Source organism: Kogia breviceps, chromosome X (genome assembly GCF_026419965.1).
Source record: "Kogia breviceps isolate mKogBre1 chromosome X, mKogBre1 haplotype 1, whole genome shotgun sequence".
Taxonomy (NCBI): Eukaryota; Metazoa; Chordata; class Mammalia; order Artiodactyla; family Physeteridae; genus Kogia; species Kogia breviceps.
Genome location: NC_081330.1, coordinates 3,620,182 through 3,631,793, shown reverse-complemented (window position 1 = coordinate 3,631,793; position 11,612 = coordinate 3,620,182). Strand labels below are relative to the sequence as shown.

At 52.8% G+C, this 11,612-nt stretch overlaps 1 protein-coding gene across 15 annotated transcripts in view; it reads left to right on the top strand.

Annotated features, from left to right (window-relative positions):
* The window catches only part of MTMR1 (myotubularin related protein 1), a 520,398-nt gene that overhangs the window by 61,386 nt on the left and 447,400 nt on the right, over positions 1 to 11,612 (top strand). For 11 of the 15 annotated variants that reach the window (XM_059051106.2, XM_059051096.2, XM_059051095.2 and 8 more), the window contains 3 exons: positions 688 to 801; positions 4,720 to 4,896; positions 8,972 to 11,007. The exons of 1 other annotated variant lie outside the window; for it this stretch is intronic. In XM_059051106.2, coding sequence (XP_058907089.1) covers positions 688 to 801; positions 4,720 to 4,896; positions 8,972 to 9,133 — 453 coding nt within the window. In that variant the 3' untranslated portion in view covers positions 9,134 to 11,007. Of the gene's footprint in view, positions 1 to 687; positions 802 to 1,602; positions 2,078 to 4,719; positions 4,897 to 8,971; positions 11,008 to 11,612 lie in introns of those variants that run through there. 3 more of the 15 variants (XR_010838680.1, XM_067023581.1, XM_067023585.1) reach the window with 3 other exon arrangements.

Sequence of the window (11,612 nt, the reverse complement as noted above, 5' to 3'; positions counted from 1 at the left end):
TGCATTCCTGAGACAAACCCCACTTGGTCATGTGGTGTTACCCCTTTTACATTATATATTGCCAGCTTCAGCGTGCTTACATATTGGTAAGAATCTGGGGATGTATGTCCATGGAGTTGTCTCTGTGGGAAGGTTTTTACTTTCGAGTTGTTTGTTTAACCGAAAAGGACTTTCTATTTCTTCTTCAGCCACTTACCTGGGAATCCCCCTCCCTTCTCCATGACTCAGAATGTGCTTCCACAAGGGAAGCTGGGACAATAGTAGGCCTCGTCTCGTTGGTTTCCATTCTGAGCTGGGGCTGGGTGTGGTCATCACAGTCCTGTGCTCCTGGCTGTTGCCAGTGTCTACAAACAGCTGGGTCATATCTTTTGTCCAGCTCTCTAGTTGTTTCTGGCAGGAGGGTGAATGTGTGCTGTTCTGTCATCGTGGCAAGAAGTGGAAGCTCCATAAGCTTTCTTAGGCACTGAAAAGTACAACAGCTTTTGTTGCTTCAGGTTGTTTCTCAGCCAGATCTATAAGCTTGGCCTGGAAACTAGACACAATTAAATTCTGCATGGCCTCAGTTTTCCTTCTAATCTTTGACTATATTCCAAGTTGTAGCTTAGCTGTCTTCCACAAAAAAATTAGTACCAGTTTGTTTTAGAAATTGAACTTTAAAACTAAACCTTATTTCTCTCTCCATTTAAGTTTCCTTCAGCATTCGAGTTTAATGAACTATTCTTGATTACAATTTTGGATCACCTTTATAGCTGTCTCTTTGGGACTTTCTTGTGCAATTGTGAACAGCAGCGACTGAAAGAGGTAAGTGTATCGTATCCTCTGGCTTTCCTGATTGCTTGAGTGCCTTTCCCATTAAGTGCCACTGCAGACGGGGGACTGAGTGGAGAGGGGACTTGGGTCTCGCCCTGCTGCTGTCTGTAAATGGAGGGGTTGCACGAAATGCCCTCCCAGGGTTCACCAGCCCCAGCGCATGTGTCTAAACTTCCAGCTGAGTTGACGAAAGCCCCTTCCTTTACGGGTGCCGGGGCCCAGGGAGCCCATAGCTCCCTGAGGTCTCTAGGGTCAGGACTAGACCCTGGACCCCCTAATCTCCAAAATGCTATGATCCTGCTCGTCCTTCTCTGTGCTCTTGGGCAGAAGGGTACTGGGAGACCGTGGACAAGGAGGTCTGTAGATGAGCCCAAACCTCTCCCGAGGTAGCAAGCTCAACTTTGTTTCCATCAAGCTGATAAAGGAGCAGTTACCAAGCTTCTCTGTTAGATTTACGTCTTCCTTTTCTCCTCACTTTGGGATAAAAGACAGAAATGATCAAAAGTGAGGAAGCACTGGGAGAAAGCAGCTTAAAGAGTGTCCTCTGGTTCATAGAAAAGAACTTCTGCCAGCGGGTTTAGTGTGCTAGAACATTCGAGAACTCAGGAGAAAACGGCAGGCCCCCAGGGCCCGCGTCCCTCTCTCTCAGCAGCAGCTGACCACTCCCTCTCCCCATGCCCTTTCTGGTTCTCCCCCACCTCACCGGCCTCCCCTGCTCGGTCTCTTTCCTTTTCACCCGTCTCTGAACTTGGAGTCGCCCGGGCCCGGGCCCTCTTCTTGTTCTCTCTCTAGGTACCTTCATCTGTCTCGGGGATCCAAATGCTGCTTTCCTCTCCCTCCGCCACCCTTTTGCATCCCACTCAGTGGCGCCTCTGCCCATCCAGATGCTAAGGCCACATACACGGGAGCCACATCTTCAGTCCCTCCCTCGCCCTCACCTCAGCTGCCACATTCAGCCCCTCAGTGAGTACTGCCAGCCCTGTCCCCAGGATGGGTTTGTAATCTGGCCACCCCTCACTACTCCGCCGTGACAAGCCTAGTGGAAGCCTACCCAGCCCGCAGTCTCGCATCTGGAACTAAGGCAGCTGCCCAGAAACGGGTATTTCTGACCTCCAGTGAATCCAAGCATAGCGACCAGGGCGGCACTCCCACATTTCAGGCCAGTCTCGTGCCCCTCCTCTGCTTGAAACCTCCCTGTGGCTACCCACTGTGAGCAGGGTCAAGTCCACATTCCTGAGGGCCCAGTGTGATGGGGCCCTGTTAACCTCCTAATGAAGAAAAAGAATTATTTAAATGAGTGAATTTTATGGTATGTGACTTATCTCAATAAAGCTGTTTTTAAAGAAAATGTTAACAGAACAATATGGTTCATATGTAGAATTTAAATCCTTATGGTCTTTTTTTAAAATCAAAATGTACTCTAAAAAAAATCAGCTCTCTTGAGATATAATTTACATACCATACAGTTAACACTTTTAATGTGGACTGTTCAGTGGTTTTTAGTATATTCAGGGTGCAACCATCCCCACCATCTAATTGCATAAAATTCTCATCACCCCAAAAAGAAATCCCATACCCGTTAGCGGTCACTCCTGATTCCTCCCTCCGCCCAGCCCCCCCAGCAACCGCTAATCTACTTTCCGTCCCTATGAATTCACCTCTTCTGAACATTTTGTATAAATAGAATCATATGGTATTTGTCCTCCTGTGTCTGGCTTATTTCACTAAGCATACTGTTTTCAAGGTTCATCCATGTTTAGCATGTACCAGTGTGTCATTCCTTTTTCATGACTGAATAATATTCCATTGTATGGACAGACCACAATTTGTTTATCCAGTTATCAGCAGATGGACATTTGGGTTGTTTCTACTTTGGGCTCGTATGAATACTGCTGCTATGAACATTCATGTTCAAGGTTTTGTGAGGACATATGCTTTCACTTCTCTTGGGGAGACACCTAGGAGTCGAATTGCTGAGTTCATATGGTAGCCCTATGTTTAACCCTTTGAGGAACGACCAGACTGGTTTCCAAAGCAGTTGCAGCATTTAACATTTTTACCAGCAATGTCTTAGGGTCCCATTTTCTTCACATCTTTGTAGACACTTGTTATTGTTTATCTTTTTGATTCTAGCCAAGCCAGTTGGGTGTGAAGTGGTATTTCACTGTGATTTTCGTGTGCATTTCTCTGATGACTAATGACGCTGAGCGTCTCTTCATGTGCTTATTGGCCAGCTGTATATGTCTGTGGACAAATGTTTATTCAGATCCTTTGCCCATTTTTATTTGCGTTATCTTGTTATTATTGAGTAGAAGAGTTCCTTATGTATTCTTTACATATATAAGTCCCTTATCAGATATGATTTGCAAATATTTTCTTCCATTCTGTGCGCTGTGTTTTCACGTTTTTGATGGTGTCATTTGAAACACACGTCTTTAATTTTGATGAAGTCCAACTTATCTGGGTTTTTTTTGTTGTTATTGTTGCTTGTGCTTTTTTTTTTTTTTTTTTTTTTTTTGGCGGTACGCGGGCCTCTCACTGTTGTGGCGTCTCCCGTTGCGGAGCACAGGCTCCGGACGCGCAGGCTCAGCGGCCATGGCTCACGGACCCAGCCGCTCCGCGGCACGTGGGATCTTCCCGGACCGGGGCACGAACCGGCGTCTCCCGCATCGGCAGGCAGACTCTCAACCACTGCGCCACCAGGGAAGCCCTGTTGCTTGTGCTTTTGTTGTCGTATCTAAGAAACCACTGCCTAACTCAAGGTCATGAAAGTTTAAGCCTATGTTTTCTTCTAAGAGTTTAGCTATTATGTTTAGGCCTATTGTCCATTTTGAGTTACTTTTTGTATGTGGTGTGAGGTAACGGTTCAACTTCATTTTTTTGCACGTGGTTATCTAGTTGTCTCAGCACTGTTTGTTGGAAATATTGTCTTTCTCCCATTGAATTTTCTTGGCATCCTTGTTGAAAATCAGTTGACCATAAATGTGAAGGTTCATTTCTGTACTCTCTATTCTATTTCACTGATGTATATGTCTATGTCTGTCCATCCTGTGCCAGTACCACCTGTATGGATTACTGCAACTTTGTAGTAAGTCCTGAAATTGGAAAGTGTGACACTTCCAAATTTGTTCTTTTTTCCCAAGATTGTTTTGGCTATTTGGGGTCCCTTGCATTATTGCTGGTGTTTCTCTTGTAAATATGAAATATAAAATATGAAAAGATCCCAATCTCTTGTGTCTAGATAACTTGGGGAGAAGTCAGCTGGCTTGGGAGCAGCAGGATGGTGGAAAACACTCCCGGCCTCACCGTTTTCTCCCTTTGGCCTTGTAGCTGCTCCACGTTTAGTGTCTGTCTGCCCCGTCATGCCTGTGGGTTGGGGCGCCTGCATTCCGATGGGCAGTGCAAAGTTACAGTGTACTGTGAAACTGCGAGGTGGGGATCTATAATTTAATGATATATTCTCTATATAAGGCTTCTTCAGCCTGTCCCCCCCCCAGGTTTCCCCCCAGATAGCCATGATTTTCCAGTGAAAGGAACCTTATCTGTAAATTCTACCTGTGGTCCTTAATATTAAGGGTCACACAAGCAAGGTGCAAAAAAGAATAAAAAAATGTATTTGTTAAATATGAGCCCCATCATCCTGGGATTGTTAGAAAGTTCTCATTCTGCCTTCAGACAGACACAGTCACCAGATGTCATCTAACTCAGCGATATGTCTTTCTAGGACAGTAACTAGTTTGTTTTGGGGTCATGTGTGCAGGGGGATGGGGTGGGACTTAGTAAATGTTTGTGATTTTTATCAGTTGAATCTGCTTCATTATTCAAGTCCTTTTCTCCACGTGGTACAAATTCTTGAGGCTGTGAAGGAAAGTTGAATTTATTTCAATGTATTCCTTTTTTGTTTTTCAGGATGTATATACAAAGACTATATCTTTATGGTCTTATATCAATAGCCAGCTGGATGAATTTTCTAATCCCTTCTTTGTGAATTATGAAAACCACGTCCTATATCCTGTTACTAGTCTGAGTCATTTGGAATTATGGGTAAACTATTACGTGCGATGGAATCCACGAATGAGGCCCCAGGTATCTTTTTGTTTTTCTTTTCAAAAAAAGTGTATCTCTCTGCTCAAGGAAAGATGGTGGTGTAGAAATAAGTGAAGGTACACAGCTGATGAAGTGTTGTAAATTACTGCATTTGCCAGTCCTTCCGATGACTCGACTCGGTCACAGCTTGCAGACTCTGGTAGCACAACAGAAAGAGAGGGCACGTGCCGAGTCACAGAGCGCGCACCCCGCGAGGAAGGGGTCGTTCCCCTCCCTTTCCACGGTAACATCTCCTGAGCCAGCGCAGTGCACAGGAGGGCCGGGCGGCTGGGTGGCCGGGGCATGGTGGGTGTGGGTGAGGACAAGGCAGCCAGCCTCACCTCCACACGCGGATAGGCGGCTTTCTACTGAGGGTTCTGGGCTTTTGTTTGTTTTTTAAGTTGAATTATCTTCGGGTTTACTGGCCGCGCACCAGGAGCACGTCTCCAGGGCCCGGTTTGACCTCATCACTTCTGCCGGCCCCCAGATGTGTGCATATGCCTTTCCCCCTCTGCCCTCCCCCTGCTTGATCCCTCCCTCTTGCTCTGTGCCTTCAGGGTCTCTCCAGGCACGTTTCTCATCTGTCTCCTTCTGCTTGGGCAGCCGTGACAAAGTCCCACAGAATGGGTGGGTCAAACAACAGAAATGGATTGTCCCCCGGTTCTGGAGGCCGGAAGTCCAAAATCAGGGTGTCTCAGGGTTGATTCCTTTGGGGGGCCGTGAGGGCAGGATCCATCCCAGGCCTCTCTCCTTGGCGTGTAGGCGGCCATCCACTCCCTGTGCGTCTGTGTCCAGATTTCCCCTTTTCATAGGGACACCAGTCATACTGGATTAGGGCCACCCTACTGGCCTCATTTTAACTTCATTACCTCTGCAAAGACTCTCTCTGCAAATAAGGTCACATTCTTTGGTACTGAGGGTTGGAATTCCAACTTATGAATTTAGTGGGGGGGACACCTGTAATAGTCCCCAAGCCCCACTAACCACGGGGAGGACTGACCTGCTCACGTCCCTCTCAGTTGTGGCCAGGGCAGTGGGCACGGCCACACCGGCGTGGACGTGCTGGGCGCCGGCAGGGCCAGAGCACGTGTCTACCTACCGAACACCAGGGTTCTGGATGTAATGTGTGTTTTGAGTTGCAAAAATGCCAACTTTTAGGAGTTGTAAAATGTTCCCTTTATTGAACAACATGTGAAGTTGGGGCACAGCCTCAGCTCTTTTCCCATGAAACCAAACAGTACACAGTTAGGCAACTTCTTTGGTCGCTGGTCAGTATTTGAAATACAGGTTTTCAGTTTCGTGGCCAGGAAGCCATCAGTCACTAAGTTCAGGCGTCCGCCGCTCACGCCTGTACCGACGAGCACCCCCTCCTGTTAGTTCCATGGCATCTGGACAGTTGACAGTCGGCCGTGGCCTTCAAAAGGCCACCTTACAAGCATGGTCCCCAAACCTGTCGCCTTCCCTCTTGTGAGTAACCCACGTGTCCTGGCTCGTGACTCTGGACTCGGGCAGCCAGAGTCAGTCCCACGACGGCCCCTTTGGCACCTGGCGGCCTCCTGTCACCCGCCCCGCCCCCCCCAGGCCTCTGGGTCTGTCATCCCAGCTCCCGGCTTCCCTTCTCCGGGCCACAGGGACGAGGTGGTGTTCATCGCCATTTCCCTCTCCTCTCAGATGTGGCATTCTGCAAGGCGGGCCCCCGACACCAGCGCCGTTAGGAGATGGAATCACCCCCAGGCGAGCTCCCGGCTCGGCGCTCCGCCCTGACCCGGTGCCCTGACCTGGCTCGTGGTCTTAGGCTGCCAAATCCAGGGCCCCTGGAGCGCTGCTTTCCACTCTTGAGAGTCGCTTAGGCACCCAAGCCTTCTGGCAGCTTCTTCCTAGGTGCTGGGTTGTTAGAAGTATGCCAGGGCTGAGGTCTCCTACCGCCCCGCCCCCTCAGCTGGCGCTACAGCAGGCACCGCTGCTCCGGGCTGAGGCTGTCGGGGGCACCCCGGTCAGGGCCAGACCCCAACTCTGGCGGTGAGTCGGTGCCCGCTGCAGGGAAGGTCCCCAGCCGCCTGAGACCTCGCGGGGCTGCGAGTGGCAGACAGATGCCGACAGGCCCGGCCCAGTGCTTGGAGGGCGGTCGGGGGCTGGTCCAGCTTTGTGCATCCCCCTGCGTGTTCAGGTGAGGCCTCGATGGCCGGGGCTGTGGGCCGCCGCCGCTTTGCAGGAGCTCATGGTAGCAGCACAGCACGGGCACGGGGAGGGCGGCAGCGGGGCCTGGCCAGGGGATCGCCGTGGAGGCCGGCGTCCGGTGACGGGGGACGGAGCCAGGCTGGGCCGAGCAGAGGCGGGGGGCAGAAAGGAAAGGCAGGGCCGCAGGGTGGCTGGTCTCCCTGAGGAGGAGGGGCTGGGACAGCTGCCTGGAGGGAGCCGCCTGGGCCTCCGTCAGAGGACGGCTGCGTGGGGCCTCTGGTGGCGTTCTGTGTCACACACGCTAGCGCTGGGCGACCGGCCCGAGATGGGCATTTTCTCAAACGAGCCCGCCTTTGCTCTATCGTAAATGGAGACAAGGTGTGAGAAAAGATAACGAAGGCTGCGTGGAGACTTGAGATGAGTTGGCCGCGTGGCCCGCCTCTCTCTGACCCCCGGGCCTGGCTGTTAGTAATGGGAGCCTGATCGCAAAGTAACTGGAATCAAGTCCCACAACACAGGGGAATACCCAGTAGGTCCACGGCTAAGAGGGGAGCTGTTCTCCACCTCCCAGCGGCCTCTGGAATCAGCTTTCCTTGTTTTGGGGGCCTTTGCCATCGGACTCCTACACGGCCGCCCTCTCTCTCCGTGGGGCCAAAGTCAGGAGTGTGTTCGGAGCCTCTTCTGTGCGGGTTACCGAACACCCCGGTGTGTTGCGGACACCGCCGCCCCGTCCCTCATCCCTCGCACGCGCTCACCTCTCTGGTCGCTCACTCTCGGGTCTCGGGTCTCTCTCACCTGTCTCCCACCTTTTCCCTCTTCGTCCGCTGGGGTGCTCACCACTGGCGCCCCGATGGGACGGCTCCCAGACTTCGTGGGGAGGTCACGATGAAACGCGCAGGTGTGGCACGAGTGCAGAGTCTCCAAAAGGCCCCCGCCCAGAGCACGTGTCCTTCCAACCCGTCCCTGTAGGATGAAGCCCAGCCTGTGGGTGAAAAGGGTCGGGGGATAGTGGCATCTTCCAAAACCTGGAAGGTTCGGGAATGCAGGAGGGGAGAAGAGGCAGGACTCGGTGAGGGGTGACCAGGGGAGGCGGGCTGGGGGTAGACCACACAGGGGCTTGAAGCCAGGGTCAGGATCTTACCTTCGGGCCGGCAGGAAGAAGCCACTGGGGGCTGTTCAGTGGTGTCCCGGAGCCCAGCTGGGGCTGAGGACCCAGGCTGGTGGCTGCTGTGAACAAGCTGGGTGGGGGCCCAGGGGAAGCAGGGGGAGCTCCCCAGACCCCACCCCACACCCCTTCGCCCCTCAGGTGGCGACTTCCCTGCCCGGTGTGCTGCGCTCCGCGAGGGCAATGCCGGGTCTGGGCTGCCCGGGCTGCGGCAGGGCAGGTTGGGAGCCGAGCGCGGGAGGGAGTGGGCGCTGTGGCTGGAAGAGTCAGGCTGGGAGGCCCCCCGGCCCGGGAGCAGCCTTCTCGTCTCTCTGCTCGGCGCATCGACGGGTGCGGGAATCGGCTGAGGCGGGGCGGGGCGGCGCGGCGTGGCCGGCAGAGGCTCTGTGAACAGGGACGGCAGCCAGTGGCCGGACCGCTCCCCTGGCAGCGCCCCCTCCAGGGCCTTCTGCCCGCGCCCGTCCTGGCTGATGAGCGCGCGTGGCTGCGAGGTGCTGGAAGTGCCGCTTTAACAGAAGGCTTTTCAGGCAGCAGCGCGACGTAACAGAGATGCGGGGGGTGTGCGGGGCCACGACCATCGATGCTGCTGGGTGGTGGCCTCGGCCGAGGCGCGCGGTGGGAGCACCCGCTGGGGAGGACGGCCAGGCCACGGCTCGCGGGGAGGGGCCCCCGTGCCCGCGGCGGTGAGGGCGAGGGGCGGGAGGCGGCGCTGACCCGTGTCTCTGCCCGCAGACGCCCATCCACCAGAACCTCAAGGAGCTGCTGGCCGTCCGCGCGGAGCTGCAGAAACGGGTGGAGGACCTGCAGCGGGAGGTGGCCGCGCGCGCCTCGGCCTCGCCTGAGCGGGGCTCCTCGCCGTCACACTCGGTCACACCCGTGCACACGTCGGTCTGATGCCGCTGTCCCTGCGGCCCGGGCGGGGCACCTGCGACTTGTCCGATTAAGGCCCGTGCCCGCCGCGTCTCGACGGCGCTTGCCACCAGTGACCGACCGTGTGCTAGGGGACAGCATAAGTGCTGTTGTGTCGTCAACACCCTTTTCCTTCCTGCCAGCGCTTTCCCAGGGCCGAGTGGGGGACACTCGAGCGAGCGGAACGCAGGGCTGAGGCACAAGGTGGGGAATCCTCGTGAAAAGCCACCCCGCTGCCCTAGAGGCCACGTGGCCAGCCCCACGGCTCCTTCTAGCTCTCTGCTCCCCCTCCAGGGTTTTTCAGCTAACTCTGTGCCGGGGAAGACAGGTCCTCCGGTACCACTTCCTGTTGTGTACATATAAGGTATTTTTAAAAAAGAGAAACATGCCTTTATTTTCCTATGTCCTTTTTTTTATGTTTAGACTAGTCACCCAAGGAGGCATCTGCTTGACAGGACTGGGTGAGGAATTTTCAAACCAAGCTCATGCTAACTTTTACATGGTACATTTGAAGCACAATTTGAATGTGGCCACTTAAGGCCACGTGTTCCGTCCTCACCCGACTCTGAGACCTGCCACTTCCTACTGCTGACAGCTCTCTGTCACAGCGGGTCTGCTCTGCCCGTTATCTGCTGTCTGAAATAATCGTTCTCGTTTTATCGAGATCCCTTCAGCTCGGCGGATCCCCGTCACTGCATGTCGGTGTTTTAAAGCAACCACTGCGCTGTGACTTCGGATGCCGAAAGCAGAGCAATTGCCTCCCTCCGTTCCCTCATCTCAGAGCCACCCGGGCCTCTCCTCCCCACCTCACACCTTCACTCACTGGCTGGGCTCTGGGACTCCATCAGCGTTGGGCAGGAATTAATTGACCGTCAGCCGGTCCATCCACTTAGAGCTCCGAGCTGCTCCGCGTGGCGCGTCACGCAGCATCTCGCACGGTTGCACCCCGCCCTCCTCCTCCTGGTGCCCAGGGCCGTGCCCATTCCTGCCAGCCCCGCCCGGGACCCCAGCGCTGCAGGAATTAAGCTTGCCCTTGAGTGGGGGGAGCTCATCGGGTCAGACCTGCACCCAACTGCCTTGTAGTATCTGGTTGGTTTCGAATTCCTGGATGCTACCCAAAGCGCTGCTACACAGCGACCTGATTTTTGAAAACATCATCCTTAAAGGTTTTTTACACTCCAATACTTAGAGAGTAGATGTTTTTTTTCAACTTGGAACCTTCTGATTCTTATAGAAAATTATCTGGTATCTATAAGGTATCAAATATTTATTCAAGGTAATTTGATAACCTAAAATCAATTCTCTCCATTTTTATCATCTGGGGGATTTGCTTCTAAACTGTGTTTTAATTGACGTAACTTTTGATTCATGCTTCCCACATAGCTGAAACCTTATTTATGAAGGGATAAACTGGATTATCCATTGACATACTGATTTTTTTTAAATGGGGACCCATTTTTTTCCCCCAGAAATAGCACATAATCCCCAGCTGCACTAAGACTGCCAACCTTGGTGTGGACTGGAGGATGCTTTTGACAGAGCCACAGAAGCCAAGTGGGTCATTCTTGCCAATGTCAACGTCCTGGGCCCTAGGAGGAACCCCTAGAAGCTCCCATTCTGTTTGAAAGCAGCACAACAGATCATTTCCCTTTGTGTGTTCCTAGCACAGAACTGTTTCTAAAACAACTTGAAGTGCAGTTTTGTTACCTAAGCACTTCTTTTTTTCGGTTTTATTTAAGTGTACTAGAATGTAAAACCTTTATGGTTCAGATTTTTAAAGACTGGTGCAGTATTGTATATGCGTCATCTGATGCACTGTATTTCAATCTGTAATTAAAATAATGTTTGCTCCGTGGTCTTATTTTTTGTTGTCCTTTTGAGTTTTGTTGTGTGATTTTTCCCTTGTGGAGAATCAGTAAACATTCAGTACACGTCAAGCACAGTTAGTACGTGGAAAGTACCCTTACATGATTTAATTCGCTTACTAAGTTGTAAGGGCAATTTATCGTAAGAGTTGAGTGTCTTGGCTGAAATGGGTAACTATTCTGATTTTAAACTCTGAAATGCCCCTGCTCCTTAACCTTGAGAAAATGCTGCGAGGAAAAGTTGTGAGGAAAGGACTGGACCCCCTGAGAGGCAGGTGTGGCCCCGAGGAAGCAAGGCCAGCTTTCCAGCCCATGAGTCCTAGATCTTAAGTGGGACAGACTTCTGAGAAGCCCTGGGGTCCCCCTCCCCCCACCCCGGAGTCTCCGGAGGGAATGCTGGCCTTTACGGGGCTGTAAGAGGCCTGGACGAAAGCACGCCAGCCCCTGCGGATCACCCTTCTCCTAAGGCCTGGTGTCCCTTTCCTTCTCCACGCAGCGGTCACTGCAGCCGTGGGCCCCGGCAGCGACGCCCGGGCGGCAAGGCCCGAGGGCCACAACTTCTGCACGGCAGAGTCACGTGGGGGCTGGGGTTGAGGACT